This window comes from Takifugu rubripes, chromosome 19 (genome assembly GCF_901000725.2).
Source record: "Takifugu rubripes chromosome 19, fTakRub1.2, whole genome shotgun sequence".
In the NCBI taxonomy this organism is placed as follows: domain Eukaryota; kingdom Metazoa; phylum Chordata; class Actinopteri; order Tetraodontiformes; family Tetraodontidae; genus Takifugu; species Takifugu rubripes.
In genome coordinates, this window is record NC_042303.1 from 11,220,123 (window position 1) to 11,237,626 (window position 17,504).

Sequence of the window (17,504 nt, forward strand, 5' to 3'; positions counted from 1 at the left end):
ACAGAGCAGGTTTGTTGGAGGAAAAAGGTCGCATACATGAGATCTTCCTTCTCTTCCTTCTATGTGGCTGGTCTTAATTCAACTTCCTTCTTCCTCCATTCAACAAAAGCTTCCATTCCACCTCTAAGACATTCTAAAACCCGGAATGTTGCTCAATTGTCCGACGGCCTAAATGTGGAAAATGTTGCAATGTTGCAAAACCCAACAGTCACAATTGCTTTTTCATGCTCAATTATGAAAAAATAAAAATCCTCGAGACGGATGAGAAAAGTAGAGTCCATTATTATAACTGGGCTGTTGAAACTTTAACAAGTCAATGATTTAGCTATATTGAACTAAAAACACCTTTTATTTGCATTTTTCTCCAAAAGACAACATTGGAATTATGTAACTGCTACTACGCATATGACCTTTGACCTTTGCAAGAACTTTTCTGTGATTGTATCTAAAAAGGATGCTTTCTTTAATGCTAATGCACGGAAACCTCTCTAAGGCTCAAAAAGCTGTTGGTCAGACGCCCAAAGAGGTTCTTGAGGTTTTGATTGTTTTCCTGGCCACACACCCAATAATGGGTGATATCGCTGAACACTTTTTGAACCGCTGTGAATGAACTATGTGACGTTTCAAAGTACACACTCACTGTGTCCTTGATTTGATTCTCAACAAACCGACCGATCAACAGACGCTGACCGAACAGAAAAATCCTTAATAATATCCTGAAATTGTGACAGGTTTATATTTTAAAGTATTAGACCCTCCCATCGTTATCTCAGGCTTGAAACGTAGACTTGAAGGTCTTTTTCCTTCTGCTCCACATTCCCACCTGCAGAGGATCAGCGATAAAGCTGCGTCTGTCATCCATGCAAACTGTATTTTTATGATGATTTTCCCCTGAAGGAATGTGGGGGGAACTCTCTGCGTTCCCCAGTTACATTCCTGTTGTTCGTGTTTGATCAGTCAGCAGCCTCCAGCTCCGCTTCGTACAGCGAGCAGTAAATTACAAACGGAGATAGACTGTAAAATCACCCAATTTGTGGAAAACGTTTACCCAACAATAGCACCAGAACCTTTACCCAACGGGGGTAAAGGTGTCCAGTGTTTGCCTGATGCACTTTTACCAGGTTCCAGAAGAGGAAAGAGCAGAGTCATTATTGTCCTGTGATGGCTTCTCACCCAGAATGTTATCAGAACAGTCACAGAGTTCTGTTTAACCTTTATATGGACTGTTTAAGACTGGCCACCGTGTCTTATTATCTCCTCTATGCACAGGTGCTTCACAAACACAACACAGCACCCTAAGCTACCTTATGCTAATGTGCAGCTGCTTTTATTGTTGATTCTGATACATGCTGAAAGGTTTGCTATCTGGCTGGGATTAAGACTGTTATGAGGGTTAGAACCTGTTTTGACAAGTTTCGCTCTGAAATCCACACTGGGATTGGCACATGTTCTTAACTTTACACCTGAATTTCCTGCGCTGACCTCAGATGGGTGTGACCGGAGTAACTAGAGGGAAGGTGAAACCAAGTAAAACGGACACTGCGGCCGCTACAGCATTAAGATAATCTTGTTTTTTCCCACAATTTCAGAGCAAACGCTCAATTTTTCAATGCCAGATGAGCTTTCCAGACCTAATCAGACGACCCTGTGGGTGTCATCAAGGACAGCCTGGGCGTCGAAGGGCCGCGAGGTGAGAGGAATGTCCAGCAGCTGCCGAGCCTGGGTGCTGGCCAGCCGCGTCTGCGCTTGTGCAAGCGCACAAATGTCAACACGTTCTGCGTAAGACCTTCGGAGAGAAGTGTCAAACAGGGTCTGGGCAGTTCCCTCAGAATGAAGTCTTCCTCATTCCTCCTGTGATCCAGCAGAGCTCTGTTTGATCTCCAGTGAAACCACTCCTGGCAGCCGGTAAATCAAAGCAGTTCCTCTGACATTTGCCCTGATGAGTGAAACGAGTGGACGGGGCAGAACTCATTAGGGGTGTGTTTCTTTAAAAAAGACTGGTGTTCTTCCTCCACCGCTCTGCAGGAAAAAAAACCACACAGCAGAAGTAATTACACAATAATTAACGCAACCATCATGTGTAACAGGTTCTACAACCCCTTTACATGACACTCGGACTTTTGGTGCTTGTTCGAGCACAAAAGCGTCATTTTCATAGTTAAGTCCAAGTAAAGGTCATCGTGCTGTGGTTGCTGTGGTCCTGTTCTTTTAACCCGGCAGTCAGTGGAGACACACATTTATATTACAGCTCACTAATACAGGCACATGTAGGTCATCCCCCTCAAGCATGCAGCTATTGATCAACCTTCCTGACTGTAATACCAGTTTTTCTTCATCTTTTTTCCACGCGTGGAGGAAAATAATGCTGTATGCCTGAGCCCAGCACAGCCCTCTCAAGTGGACATGTGCGTCATTATGGAAAGCTGCCATCTGGGCAGAACATCGGCCGGAGTTGGGTTTTTTTATAAACGCCGCCGGTGCAAAGACGAGGAACACGAGTGCGTCTCCTTTCAAGGCGCTCTCACCGGGTAATTGAATAAAAGTACTTCTGTGTTCAAAAACCCAGCAGCTGCGGCAAGAAACGCACACAGGGACGCCTCTTTTTGGATCAGATGTCCACCAGACAACCACAGAATGACACAAGCAGAGCTGCAGATCACATGACACACTCCAATCAGTGTGAGGAAGGAGCTGACGTTTCTATGAAAAGGTGAAGTTTGGACAGATAATATTTATTAAAAGATAGGACAATCTGTTGTTATCCTCAAAGGCTGTCGGAGGCCCGGTGGGAGCCGCAGGCTGAGGAAGACCAGAATCAATCCAACAAAGGTTCTCTGCACTCTGGTGGTGTGGAAATAAAGAATAACAGGTCCGACAGGCTCAGAGGAAGGAGGAGGAAAGTTGAGAAGTAGCCAAATGAACTACACTGAATGGAAAGAAACACTTTGGTGATCAATTCTAAGGCTTTGTTTATCTTTATCTTGAAATCTTGAAAAAGTAGCACCAATTATTACCCAGTTTATACTACACAAGCTAACAACTTTAGCAAATTATATATTTTAAAGTACTTTGTGCAGATAAAATGAAGGCAGCCACAGGGTTAGTATTTATACAACCAGGGCCCTTCAGACTTGGTCTTTTCCGGCTGGGAGTACTTGCTCCCACTAGTGATTAGATAAGATGTGAACGTTTCAGAAAGTTAAAGATAATATTTACACACAGACGACTGAGGGACGCAATCTTCAGTGTCCTCTCTGGTAGTATGAATACACACGTGCATAACAGCCTTTTTAAGAATTTCGGTCATCCAAGACCAATTATATTTGTGACGACTGTGTAATATAGAATTACTGTAGCTCATTTATCGTCCTAGTGAGCGCTGATAAAAATGCTCACTGGTCATAAACTCTGATTCCGGATTTGCTGGAAGGAAATTTAACCTCATCCTGGAATGTGCTGGACGAAAATGGAGAAACAGTTCTTTAAGGCCCTCAAGGTTCTCCCTGACCTCTGCCCATGCTACCCTGCTTGTCTGCATTCATGGAATAATTTCTACTAAATTACTACTAGGTTAGTACAAGTTACATTTACTATGTAATATTAATATTTGTAACATCAGCATTTCCTCTCTGACTACCACAAACAACTGTACTATTGTATTTTTACACGTTAAGGGGGATAAAATCAAGTCAGCCCCATTCCAGACCAGTGCAGTGAATAGAAAAAAGCAAATATGAGTGGGTTTTTTTTTGTTTGTTTGGACTAAACAAATTTGGACTAAATAGGAATGGCACAAGGTGATGAATTCAAATACTGAAATGTTTATTCCAGTAAGGGTGCGATTAGAATCATTCCTGTTACTCCTCAAAACTGTTGCTGCGTATGTTCTGATCATATTTATGCCTCGGTGCTCCGTCGCCTCACGTCTTGTAACAACACTTACGCGAATCATTTTCAGGACAGCGGGTTAGTGGGTCACAGCGGTGGTGGGCATCAGGCTACTGTTTGAATTGTGATTTAAAATGTCACCTCAGGAGGAGGCTGGACAGAAATCATTACACCGTTCAGCCGTTTCTTTGACCACCCGACCATTTGCTCTGACCCTTTTTGGTGCTTTTTTAAGTACACTTGGGTCATGTCTTCCAACAACAGAGTGAATAATCCATGAACCCAGTTTATTCAGCGCCTGGCAGCATTTGCAGCTTCATTAGCCTTGTGTGAAAAACATGAGCCCCTCTAACTGGTTTATTGTATTATACTTCACAGACCAACTGCTGCAGTATATATTCACAATTATACAATTAAAGAAAACTGAAAACATCTTTTTTTTAATTCTGTACTTTATTTGGTGAATATAGAATATAAGAACATAATATATTTTAATTTCATATATACGTGTGTATGACTCCAAGTAAATGAACACACAGACGGTGACCGGGGAATGGATATTAAGCTTGTGTGTGCCATCTCTCTTTAGTGTTATGCGCGGGCAGAGATGGGATGACTGAGGCCGCTGAAGTACGACTTCTCTCGCTCGCTCATCAGCTCAAAATGCAGCGGCTGCTGGCAGAAGTTGCATTCGGCCGAGGAGTGGGGCTTCAGCTCCAGGCCCACCTCCTTCCATGTATCCACAAGCCTCTCTGTGGAGGGGAAAACACAAGAACTAAGATTGAGCATCATGAATCTAAAATCCTCAGTCTTCACTATTACTCATCGACTTACCGACAAAGTATTTCATCATCTCAGGGGTGTGGTGAGGTGTTGCAGCAATGCGCAGAAGCTCCTCTCCCCTGGCTACAGTGGGATAGTTGATGGCCTGAACGTAGATGCTGTGCCGGCTCATCATGAGGTCACACACCTTCGTGTTTTTCTCAGCATCAGATACCTGGATAACACGTTAGAATGAATAAACACACACTCTTATTTCCTCTAATTCACTGGAGAGTCAAGATCCAGAGGCTAAACAGGCGCTTACACGAACTGGGATGATGTGGCTGGGGCAGTGAACCACAGGCAGACCTGAATCCATCAGCATTTGTCGGAGCAGCTTGACGTTCCGCTGATGGTTGCGTCTTAAGCTGCGGCCCTCTTCGCTCTTGAGAACCTGGATCGACTGCCTGGCTCCAGCTAAGAGCATTGGAGGCAGCGAGGTGGTAAAGATGAAACCAGCAGCGTAAGAACGCATCGCATCCACCAGAGCAGCAGTGCTTGCAATGTAACCGCCGACGCAGCCGAAGGCCTTGCCTGGAAGAGAACAGGTCGTAAACATCAACGTTTCCTCAGTATAATGAATTCATCGGGGGAAAAAACCCCAGGTGCATTTGAAACGGAAGCGCCTGAAATCAGAGTTGAAGGGAATTACCGCCCTCAGCTTCACAGTGACACAAGTAATTTAATAAGGCTACAATGATAGCCCTCTGTCGCTTAGCAACGGTAGAGCTGCTCCACCTTATGTAAGCCCTGACATATTAAATGACAAACCCGATTCTGTGTTCAGCGTTGAGGGAGAAAAACTGGGAGAGGAAATGGGCCAATAAAGGCCAAAAAAATACACAGATAATCGTCTTAGGTCAAATTGTCATGGTGAGCGTTGCTTGGAAACTAACCGAGTGTCCCTGAAATGATATCCATCTTGTCCATGACGCCGTCCCTGTCTCCGATGCCCCCCCCTCTGGGCCCGTACAGTCCCACTGCGTGAACCTCGTCTACAAAGGTGATGGCACCGAATTCATGGGCCGTATCGCACATTTCCTCCAGTGGACACACAGCACCTGATTTAAAAAAAAGCCAGAGAATGACAATCTGTTTGTCTTCAACTTCAGGATCCAAACGATTAAAGGTGATGTGAGCAACTTTAAACTCACCGTCCATTGAATGGACAGTTTCAAAGGCCACGATTTTGGGTTTTGTGGGATCTCCTTTCTGCAGAAGCTCTCGAAGATGTCCGACATCATTATGGCGGAAGATGAATTTCTTAGCGCCGCTGTTCCGGATTCCCTGAATCATCGAAGCGTGGTTGCCAGCATCAGAATAGATCTCACAACCTGACACAGGACGACAGAGGAACAGATATTTTATTGTTTGCTGATACAGGCAAACAAAGTAAATGTGGTTTTCAGTGCTTAGCCTACCAGGCAGCATCTTGGCGAGAGTGAACAAGGTGGAGTCGTTAGCAACAAAGCAAGAGGTGAAGAGCAGCGCTGCATCCTTTTTATGCAGGTCAGCCAGCTCATGCTCCAGTTCCACGTGGAATTTACTGGTTCCAGAGATGTTCCTGGTGCCTCCGGCCCCCGAGCCATGCTTTCGTAAAGTATCCCTTGAAACAACACAAAATACAAGTATGAATAACATCTTCTTAAATAGATGTTTTTGTCTTCTATTACTCCTACAGAGTCAGGAGCCGATATGTTTTGAGTGAATGTATAAAAAAACCAACAACTGTATACACACATAATGGCCTGCATGACTCTTGGGTGACGACTCATGCCGAGGTAGTCGTTGCTACACCAGACAGACACCTCCCTCTTGTCGTCCAAGGAGACCGTGAAGTCGTCAGCCATGGGGAATTCAGTGGCCAGGCGATTCACCGTTTTAAACACGCGGTAAGTGTGGTCGCTCTTCTTTTCAACAATCTTCTTCTCGAGAAAAGCATCATACTTGAAGCAAGACACTGTCAGAGAGGAAGCAGACAGAGTTGGCTAAACTGAATGAAGCAACAACCAAACGGATGAAACCTTCAGTTCTGCTTATAAAGAAAACCCCCAGCAGTCATTTTAAAAAGGCCTATTTATAATATATTTTAATAGCACTGACAGGGCTGTCAATACATAAATAAAACTTACTGTTGCCTGGCAAGTTGTCCTTCAACAAGTGGGAGACTCTTTTAGGTCGCTGGTTCAGGAGAGCCTTCATCAGAGTTGTTTCCCTATCTGCACTGCCTGCAGAGACACCAGGAATTGATGATTTTAATAATTGCTTTGTAAATACTTCTCAAAATGGTTCAGTAAAGAACACCTATAGGTTTTAATGCATGTACTAAGAATCCCCATCAACTACTACTTTTTTGATATATTTTACCTTTTTGGACTGTACGGACTTCCTCGACATCCTCTTGGAACTCCATGCCGACCTGGCGGACCACACTACTGTTCTTCTGACCCATTTCAGCAGCCAGGAAAGGGCATTTAGAAGCCAGGGCTTGACCGGAGGGTGGCACGGGGTGGCCAGCTGGGAGCTTGGACTCTCCTGCCAGTTTGGGGGCTACATTTAAAGAGAAAAGTTTTGTAATTAACAGCGAAAGATTAGATACTATTTTAATGTTAGCCTTCTGGTTTCTGTCTTTGCCTCACATACCTCCACTTGCAGACATCTTCTCCTCAGTGTTTGGGTGGGAGGGAGATGACGAGGAGCAGAGGGCCCGTGCCATTATCAGAGGCATGGGCTTAGAAGCCAGCTCCATCATAACTGGGCACTGCTGGGCAAACCCAAGCACAGAATTTTTGGTCTGCTGAAGGAAGGTCTGGGGCATGCGGGCCAGAAATGGGCAGCGACGCAGAAGAACATCCATCTCTTCTCAGGTGGTGATAGTTGTCGCTCTACGGGAGACAGTTAACAGTGAAGCCTAAACCATATTCAAAACATGTCCTGAGCCAAATTCCAGACAATGATGAACTCTGCTAGAGTAACAATTTCTAGACAAGTCATGCCAGTGAAAAAGAAAACAGAAGGCAATAACTATTTAACTTTTAAGTAACTGGAAGCAGAACAAGGCTCAGAGGTCATTAGTACAAAAGTATTGATTTGCAATTCGGATACTTAAAAAGGTGATGTAAGTAAAGTAATTATTAGTTTACTTTGAGGTGAGGGGTCGTTATAACGATCACATTACCGTAATAACAAGATTATTATAACCTTAAAGACGAGAAATCACGATTGCGTAAAACAAAAAGTCGCGTTACGTCAATCTCTCTGACATTCCCCTCGACGAGAAATTAGTTAGGAATACAAATATAAATTAACCAATTATTTTACTAGGTTTTTTTAACCTAATTTTTTCTTGTTGAAGAGATCTATACATGTAACCTATCACTGGCCTTTAAATGTAGTGTTACGATATGGTCCATTTAACATCAACGCCCATATCATTGTACAGTAAAATCCTTTATAGTTAACAGTTGTAAATAATTACAAGACTAAGGGTGTCTTTTCCCCCGACAGCTTTACGCGTCACCAGTGAGAGTTAAACCGATTTCTGACATTAGTACTGACGCTCATGGTCCTTCACGGTTTACTCAAGCGAATGTTAGCTCGAGTGCTACTCGAGGAGCTAACCAGAAGTAAGGACAAATAAGGAGAAACAAGAGACATACCTCTTAAAATGTACGCCTTAAGCCGTAGTTTTCCTGACTGTGGATGTCAAACAGCAAAGCTGTGAGGACGCTGTAATGTACTTAAAAGAGAGATTAATTCGAGCGGCTGAGGTATAGCTTCCGTTATCCTACACTGAGGACGAACGAAAAGGACGCGGACACCCGGGTTCTTATAAGAGCCACAGACCGGCCGGAAATATCGCGATACTTTGCAGGGTTACGTCAAAGAAGCTAAACTTGCTTCTTAATCTTCACGTTTTTCTTAAGAATGTTTCAACTTTGCACGGATCAAACCATCTTTTTTAACAGATTGATGTATTGTTTTATTGGGATGTGCTGTGGTGTATACACTATGTGAAATCGTGTGAGTTTGGTGTATATTCACGAGACAAGATTAATGTCAACGCATCCAAACTATTGGGTCTAGTATTATTATTATTATTATTATTATTATTATTATTATTATTATTATTATTATTATTATTTAATCCTTAAACTATACGCGGTTGCATCATTTAAACGATGATGCTGACATACACATCAGAAACTCATTCCTTCCCGAGTACGCACTTGGTTGAGTTTTGTGAAGAAGAGAGATTGCCTGTGTAATTCTGCCACCTGGTGTCCAAAATTTGTACTGACACGTCTGACCGTGCTGCTTTCTTGGGACTAAAAAGTAATAAATCGTGAGCTCCTCTCCTGTCCTCTCCTCTCCTACTTTTTACCATGGAAAGATAAATCATGAATGTAAGAAGAACAGACCTTTACTCTAGATTCATAAATGATATCATCACCAACAAACAGAACACAATTTTGTTATATAAAATAATAGATACACACATACTTAGTCGTCAGTGTTTACCACACAGCTTGTACAAATATTTATATTTTCAGCTTTATTTTTAATTTAAGGACGATAGAAACCTTTTATTTTGAATTTACGAACAAATATCCTCGATCGCGGTTTCCTTCATTTTGAAGGAAATGCTGTAGTAGCCTAAGCGTCTGTGTGTGCACGGTGCAATAAGAACACCAGGTTACGGACTTTTCTTTGTAGTGCCTACGTTGGAGAGGAAAAAGGTAACTTGTCACCAAATAATTTGTTCTAAATGTTAGGTTTATTTAAAGAGTGTGTGTTAAATGGATATCTGTTTACTGCACAGCTCTTACGGTACGAAGGAAATTAATAAACTCCGGAAAATCTGTAGAAGACTTTGACCTTTTATACCTGAGGAAACTACACTATTAACGGAAGATAACTCAGATATAAAGTGCCTTGATTCCCTAATCAGAATCACAGTATATAAAGACAAGCGATATATGGTGGCAGACCTCATTGAAGGTATTTTAGGTATATTTTGTTAATTTCACCCCAATGTATTCGGATTCGTCCGCCATTTACTTCTGTAAACATGGCGCGCCTGCCTGGGCTTTTATTTTCTGTACTTCCGGTTGCAGGTACTTCCTGTGATCTAAGGTAGTTTTCTTTGTCAACTGGACTGTATTTCTTCTTCTCTTTGAAGACGTTTCACCTTCTATCCAGAATGCTTCTTAAGTTCTGAACTCGCTGGGGACCGAGCTTGAAAATATAGCCATTGGGGACCATTAGCATTTTAATGATCTGGGTGGTCACCTGAGAGTCGTTGGCAGGGTCGTTCACCTCGTTCACCTACTTCCTGTGAATTTTCCTTTTTTACCTAGATATTTAGTTTTACCCGAGATTTACATATAATATTTATATTTACTATCTACCTCTAACATTTAATATTTGCACTTAACTAATATCTTTCTAAAATGCCAATTTCTGTTATAAACATCCCTTTTTAAAAATAAAAAACACAACTATATTACGTGTTTTGAAACGAAAAGTGGCAAAATGCGGTAATTGCTAGCGTGGGCTATTTTACAACCGCCACCCCATAATAACCACCCACCCTCAAATGGAAACGGCAAATTTAGACGGAGTGACGCAGCATCGCTTTTATTTCTTCTAGACGATCTTTACGCCCACGGACAGACGAGGCGGAATCGCCTCCAGATCCTCCCTTCCAGAATCCGGGAAGCTTCACAGAAATGGCGTCGGGCCTGTCAAATGCATTTGTGCTGGCTCTTTTTGTGACCTTAGCCCCAGGAATATTCGGTGAGTCCCACGTTTCAACACTCCCGTGGATGACTTCTTATTGTTTTGCCGCTTTGTTACTACCCGTCCATGGAGCGTTGGCTCCGTTTGGACCAGTTTAGCCCAGCGGTGGGAGTGATGTTAGCCCGGCCTCAACTGGAGCCGCTAATGTTAATGACAACTTCTTCTGGTTCTGTATTTTTGTTCAAAATGTATTGTCATAGCGTCAGTGTAGCAGAAAAATGCGCAGACAAATCTAGAAATCCTAGGATCATTGTTAGGGAGTAGAGTATCTTGGTTGGTGCACATCCATATTGTGCATTCTGTAGTCACCCAAAATTTGAAGGATTGATCATCAGAATCTGAAAATTCAGTTCCTGTCAATGTTCTGAACAATCTGTTCTCCATTGTGCTGCCATGACACTGTAATAAACTCCATGAGACGTCTGTAGTCAGTGTGGTTGATCTGCCTGTGGACAACTGAAGCCTGCCTCTGGCTGTCCTGTCTGATTGTTGTTTTGTTACAGGGGGCACCAGTTGTGAATCTTACAGAGACCGCAGTAACGTCTACCATCTCCAACAGAGCTGTTGGCTAGGCTTCTGCTGCGGCGACTGCTACAACAGATACTGCTGCTCCAGTTCTTTTAGGCGGTTGACTGAGGATGAGCAAGATGATTGGTACTCTTCTTTTTGATTTCAAATTCTTATCAGCTGATCAGTTGGCCTTAAAATGTGTTCAGCTGTGGTATTTGTATGCAACTTGCCTACGCAACATGTTACTCCATGTTGCAATTCTTCAGACTTCAGTTACTGGTGTTTCTAACAGATTTCTAGTTTGTTTGACTGCAATCCCCCTTTTTCCCTGTTTCATGTTAAAAACCAAGGTTAAATATCAAGGTGACTTTCTACAGTTAGTCAGTTAAAGTGAGATTGTTAAAGTGAATTTGAAGACTATTTTGCAAAGACCAGTGTCCAATAATTGGCTTAGCACTGTCGTTAACTATAGCTGGCAGTGATACTTCTCAGAGGTTCTTCCTCTTCCTATAATCACGGTATTGATAAGTTCCTGCAGCCTCGTATGTGGTGCTAAAACAGCCGGGTGCTACAAATCCAGCCTGCAACCATCTAATCCTTGAACTAAATGCAACCTGCTGCAGTATTCTCTCTTCATATAAGACACAAAACATGAGGCCTCCAACTTTACATTCATCAGTCATCAAAATAACACAAATAATTCAACAAACTGAGAAATAGCAGATTAGGAAAATATATGGTCACCACATTTATCCTTTTATGACCAGGAACCTAATAGTAATACAAACGCTGTTTTCTGTAATTGTTGCTTATGTCTGTCCTCCACATCTTTTACAGCCCATCTGACAACCAAGCGCCCTTCATTGGTTTAGGTGTTGGAATCCTTATTTTTATTTTGGCCATCGTCATCTGCTGTTGTGTTTGTCCCTGCTGCTGCCTGTACAAGTTGTGTCGCAAGCCAAGACGTGAGTACCAACAAGTGCACCTTCTTCTGTTGTTAATGAGGTTGTTGTTATACCTGTTGTAAAACCCAGAGTTTTTCTCAAAAGTCTTTCTGCTGAAATAAGCTATAAAATAAAAAGAACATCTCTCCGTTTATGAAGAGACGTAACATTTCTACAGACTTAATAGCGTCGCGTCGTCTGTGTAAAATGAATGATTTACATCCCCAAATATTCCCTGTGATCCTGCGAGCTGGGTGTGCGTTTGCTTATTTTTTTTACTTAACCAGAACTTGCGATTGTTGTCTGATTGAGCAGGAAACTCCATCTAACATCTGATAAGTGATGCTTGAGTGCTTGAACGCTGACTGGCCGATCTCCCCATTTAACGACGTGCAAACATACAAAAACAAGTTTGTGTCCGTGTTTACTGTCAGTTCTAGTTAGTGAAAACTGTAGACGCTGAGAACTAAACCAGATGGTAGTGAGGTTACCAGCGCCAAGAACGAGCACGTCTTCTGACAGTGCTCCGATCTGCAACCCGAAAACTCGGGGTTTTACACCGAGGTGACAGTCAGAGAGAGGCAGCCTGTTTTTGCTCTTCATCATGACAGGGGGAGCACGGCAGCAGTTAGGATTTTGGTTTCCCTTCCTCTCATCCTTGCTGCCAGATATTCATTTTATCTAGACACAGATTGGTGTGGGTGTCACTCATCTATGTGTTCCATCCTTTAATCTGCTTGTGTGCTGATGTGGCCTCTCGGATTTCTTTGTTGTCTTCTTTTATGTGATTCTAGTGCTCATAACGAGCGTCTTTTAGCCGGCTCGTTTAGTTTGCTCATGTTTTGTGCTGAGGGCCTTGGGATAATGTGGCTTCTCTACAATGTGACTGAATCCCATTCAGGAATGTCCAAGCTCCACCTCGGGTGACTCATTGTTTCCAAGACGACCACAGAAGGGAAATTTCTAGACTAGCCTCACTGACAGGAAGTGGTTATAATGTCTAATAAAAAAAAAAAAACATGGTGGCGCTTCTGTGTGGTTGTAATCCAAAACCTTACTTTCAGTAACGCTTTTCACGGATTTTGTATGTGTGTGTGTGTTTCATTTGACTTGCCGTAATTAGCGCTCGCAAATGCAGCATTTCAGGTTACAAGTACCGTCTGTAATTTTAACCACTTCCTCAAGGTGACTGTGCTTCCTATCCTTGTTCCTTGTTCTAGTTTCTGCATTTGGTAATGAAGAAGTACAAGTCTTTTTAAAATATAAGCTCCCACCCATACTCTTTTGTGACTCTTACTTTGGATTACAGTACTGAAAGTGATGGCATACGTAATAAAAGCTGTTATTCACCCGTCTGATTTTTCTCACAGCTGTCATAGCAACTACCACCACAGTGGTCACCTCAGGCCCTCAGCAGTACCCACAGCAGCAGACTGTGCCACCCGGGCAGCCCATCCAGCATTATCCACCGTACCAACCCATGCCAGTGCAGCCTGGATACCCGTCCCAGCCCATGCCCCAGGGTTACGGTGCTCAGAACATGCCAACATCACCCTACAGAGGACAGCCATTCGTGCCAGGACCACCACCAACCTATCAGGAAGCCAGTGAGTGAAGATTTGAAAGGAAAACTTAAAAAAAAATAAAAAAAAATTAGCAAATGCATTTTGCCTTTGATTGACCTTTAAGGCTTGAACAGAACTGATGTTTTGGCACTATTAAAGCCTTTTTCATCATTTCCTGTGTTGTTTTTCTGTGTTTAGCTGGACCTGGATACCCTGTGGCGCCGTACAGCCAGGCTGCGTTCAACCTTGATCATCCTGCATACCCCCCGCAGCCGCCTGTACATCCGCAGCCGAGCAATCCGCCCACTCAAACCGACTTCCTCGCCCAGCCGGCCTACAACCCAGACTTTGTTGCTCCTCCACCTAAGACAGGCTAATGCTCCCCCAACACAGCATGATCGCAATGTCAATGTGCTGCAAGCTTGGCAGGACTAGAAATAAGTAATCTGAATGAAGCCGGCATTTGTTTGTGGGCTGCTTGATCTGTACGTTTGATGGTGCGTTCCAGGAACCTTCTAGTGTCGTTGTAGAGCATCTGTCCCTTCGCCATGTCAAAATATCATTACACCTTAAGTCATATTTATGGACATAAAAAGTACTGGAGAGTCTCTTCAATATTTCTTCATGGCTAATTCTTTGCTTTCATTTGTCCGATTGAACATGTCACAATGTGTAGCGCCACCTGGCTGCCAGTGTTTGTGCTGCACCAGCAGAGCCTTCTTTCCCACAACCTTCAGACATTTTGTGGTGGTTGCCAACATGTTTCTTTTAGAGACAATAGTTCTTTTTTTTAACTTCCTTTCACAGTACTATATAGAGGGAGTATTCAGGAAGATAAGGATGTCTGTAATATGTCAAAATATGTCATATATGTCAAAATGTAATATCTAATATATGTCAAAATAAGCCTTTCTGACAGGGAAACTAAGAAGATTAGGTTTTGTGTAGAAGGGTTTTTTTTCTGTTCCTTTGACTCAGGTCACATTCATAGATTTTGCAAATGTGCGTAAACTGTTTGCATTGGAGGAGCAGCATTTTTCTCCTCAATAACCAAATATCCAATGTTCTGCTCCTAATTGCTGATTTAAGACAAAGCTGTGCCTTTTTCCTGTTTGTACCCCTGTCAGTTACAGCAGGCTCATTCTTTTTCTCCACTTGTATTTGCAGTATTTCTCATTTCAAATCCTTCTGCCAAAAACCTGCACGTACTGACTAAAACAGCCTGTTTTTTGACTTTGTTCCCAGTTATTTGATGTCAGCCTTGCCTTTTGATTTACAATTAGAAAACCAATGATGCCTTTTGGTCAGGACTCTTTTTATTTTATTTTTTAATATCCTCACTGCAATACCTTGGCAGTTTTTTTTAAAGTGTCCTTTTTGGTGTTGATGGTCTTACTTGACATTACTTGTGGGTAAAAAACATCTATTTTATTTCAAGAGCCTTATTTATGAGTAAGCCGAATGCCTTTTCTACAGTGACCACATCATTTCCATAGTTTTTATTGTCTTCTTTCAGTCCTTCAGCCTGATGTTAGTGAAGACTTTGTACCAGGTGAAACACTGATACATCTTTGTCTTTGTTGCTACTTTGGACTTACCGGTACTGCATATGCACATAAATATTCTATTCAGATCCTACCACTTATGCTGCAGAGTACAATAAAAATATATATTTTCTGTTTTTCTGGACACGTGTTTATCGACTGGTTGGAACTGTTTTTTGTCTCATCATGCCAGAATTCACATTATTACCCACATTCTTAATCACAGGAAGTCATCACTGATTCAGAGCGCACTTCTTTGTTTGAAGTGGGTTTTTATCAATTTCATCACGTCTTAAAGCGTAATCCTTAATATAACAGCTTACTGGAATTTGTACAATGTAGCTTTCCGAATTATACATTCTTTCAAGTGAGGAAAAAAGCATTTGTTTATATAGATGTGCCTATAATCAGGAGCAAACAATTGTTTTTAACTGATTTGGGTGGATATTTTTGGCACGAGATGTTAGGCTCTGCTAACTGGCCTCAAGACTGAATCCACAGATCGTCTATCACTTTAGAAGAAAATAGGTTTTTAGGTTGGAAAGGGAGGGTATTAAAGTGTTGGGGAAGGAGTGAGAGGACACGTAACCGGTTTACACAAACCAGGGTGGAGTTGATGCTGCGTTCACTTATAATCTTCTGTGTTGCTCAACCTCAACAGATGATGTCATTTCCACTCAGGTTGGTGCGCCCAAAAACATACGTTTGTTCATGTATATTAATTTAAGCACACATTTAACTTCTTGGTTCTGTTAGAGCGTTAATCTTTATTGAGAAAAATGAGTTAAAAAATACTGACATAAGCCGTGTGCACACAAAGGAACGCTGACAAATGAATAAATTTTGAACGCACAGCTCTTTCGTAATGACATGAATGTTGTAGAGCAAGTTACTGCAAAGAAGATCAGACAGACCAGTTGTAACAGTCAGTTGCTCGTTGCCTCCTCAGTTATGGGTTCACACCACTTGTCCATTCTTGTGTGTGTTTTGTGTGCGGCCTTGCTTCCATCTGTCTGGGGTGAGTTCATATATTTTCATTATAAACCGATTTATGGAATCACAAAGGACGGATCAGGTCAGGCGGTCACGTCAGTCATGGCAGGACCTGCCGTGAACGCGGCGTGCTCAGCTGTTGGATTGTTGAGTATCTGTTTTTCAGGGAAATCTGTTTCCTATGTTTCAGCGGATGTGTGTAGCAGCTACTGGGACAAGAATGGTGACTTCCATCAAACCCAGCAGTGTGGCTCCAAGTATTGCTGTGGAAGCTGCAGCCAGCGATACTGCTGCGGTGAAAAGAAAAACCGTCTCACCCCAGAGAAACAAGAGGACTGCTCTGAAAGGTCTCACCCTCACTGCAGCTTCTTTTTACCTGTAATGCATAGTCAAAATATATGCTGTTCTGTTTTTTTTTTCAACAGGCCTGTGTTTGACAAATTTGATAAATCTGGGCTAATCACAGCAGCCATCCTAGGTACTGTTATTCCTATCGTCTGCTGCGTTGGTCTCATCATCTGCTGTGTGGCTCCTTGGTGTTTGTTCTACAAGAAGTGTCAAAAAAGGCGTGACCGCCGAGCCCAGAGTAGGACACATCTGAATCATCTTGGCAACTCTTGTTAATGCTAAACTCAAATCTTGTGCAATTATGTGACTGGATACTGGTGTCTCATTTACAGCTGTGGGACATGTTACCACTGTTGTCAGCACACCCCAGCAGCCGCCACCCCCTTCTGGATACCATCCATCCTACCCAGGCTACCAACCCGTACCAGTCCACCCTGGACACGGAGGCTTGCCCAACCCCACCGCACCTCCGCACGAATACCCTGCAGCTTGTGAGTTATTTCATCAGACACCTTGTTGACTATTGGCTGAAAACATGAACTTTTGGAATGAGATTGGAGCAAAAGCAAATTCTTTGGCACACATTAAAATCAGCATTTTATTTTAGAACCAACTAATTATTGTTGTTTTCCAGTCAATCCTCCACCGACTCCAGGGCAGCCACCATACTCGGTCCAGCCTTATCCACCCACACTGCCACATTCAGATAAACTCACACAGCCACCCTACAACCCTGCCTATGACCCCAACGCCTAAACTGGACATTTCAGATCAAAGTTTCTTTCAAATGAGTGTGTCATGTTGTGTCGCCCTAGCGCCAGTTTTAAAATATACATTCAGTATTTTGTGAAAATTCTAATGAGTTAATAAAGAAAAAAACTTTTTGGTCATTTTGTGTTTAATAGACACATTTTATTTATTTATTTATTTATTTACAATAGCCTGATTATTTGTCAGAATTCCATTAGATTTCTATTTAGTTTATTTGAGATTGTGTCCACTAACTAGAACCGTCTTTGAGAAAATACGTTTTCCTTGTTTGTAACACTATTATATCTGTATCAGTCTTTTTCTGTTGGCATATTTGG

At 42.4% G+C, this 17,504-nt stretch overlaps 3 protein-coding genes across 4 annotated transcripts; 2 read left to right on the top strand and 1 right to left on the bottom strand.

Moving 5' to 3' along the window:
* Nucleotides 1-4,331: 4,331 nt before the first annotated feature.
* On the bottom strand, nt 4,332-8,530 carry alas1 (aminolevulinate, delta-, synthase 1). Its single transcript, XM_011614019.2, has 11 exons — nt 8,370-8,530; nt 7,354-7,595; nt 7,078-7,260; nt 6,843-6,938; nt 6,451-6,670; nt 6,132-6,316; nt 5,865-6,044; nt 5,607-5,771; nt 4,976-5,244; nt 4,723-4,885; nt 4,332-4,640 (listed from the first exon to the last, which is right to left on the bottom strand). Exons 2-11 carry the CDS (start codon nt 7,565-7,567, stop codon nt 4,480-4,482), a joined length of 1,836 nt encoding a protein of 611 aa, XP_011612321.1. The 5' UTR covers nt 7,568-7,595; nt 8,370-8,530; the 3' UTR covers nt 4,332-4,479.
* A 782-nt stretch (nt 8,531-9,312) lies between these two features.
* Nucleotides 9,313-15,220, top strand: LOC101068494 (protein shisa-5-like). The gene is made up of 6 exons (XM_011614020.2): nt 9,313-9,449; nt 10,364-10,509; nt 11,016-11,166; nt 11,860-11,987; nt 13,337-13,573; nt 13,730-15,220. Exons 2-6 carry the CDS (start codon nt 10,443-10,445, stop codon nt 13,906-13,908), a joined length of 762 nt encoding a protein of 253 aa, XP_011612322.1. The 5' UTR covers nt 9,313-9,449; nt 10,364-10,442; the 3' UTR covers nt 13,909-15,220.
* A 517-nt stretch (nt 15,221-15,737) lies between these two features.
* LOC105417847 (protein shisa-5-like) lies at nt 15,738-17,306 on the top strand. 2 transcript variants are annotated; one of them, XM_029826966.1, is made up of 6 exons: nt 15,738-15,756; nt 16,025-16,093; nt 16,259-16,415; nt 16,494-16,654; nt 16,749-16,907; nt 17,051-17,306. In XM_029826966.1, the coding sequence occupies exons 2-6, from the start codon at nt 16,027-16,029 to the stop codon at nt 17,170-17,172; spliced, it is 666 nt and encodes a 221-aa protein (XP_029682826.1). In that variant the 5' UTR covers nt 15,738-15,756; nt 16,025-16,026; the 3' UTR covers nt 17,173-17,306. The 2 variants fall into 2 exon arrangements, with proteins under 2 accessions (XP_029682826.1, XP_011612324.2); XM_011614022.2 differs by lacking the exon at nt 15,738-15,756 and having other exon boundaries at nt 15,893-16,093.
* Nucleotides 17,307-17,504: the final 198 nt, after the last annotated feature.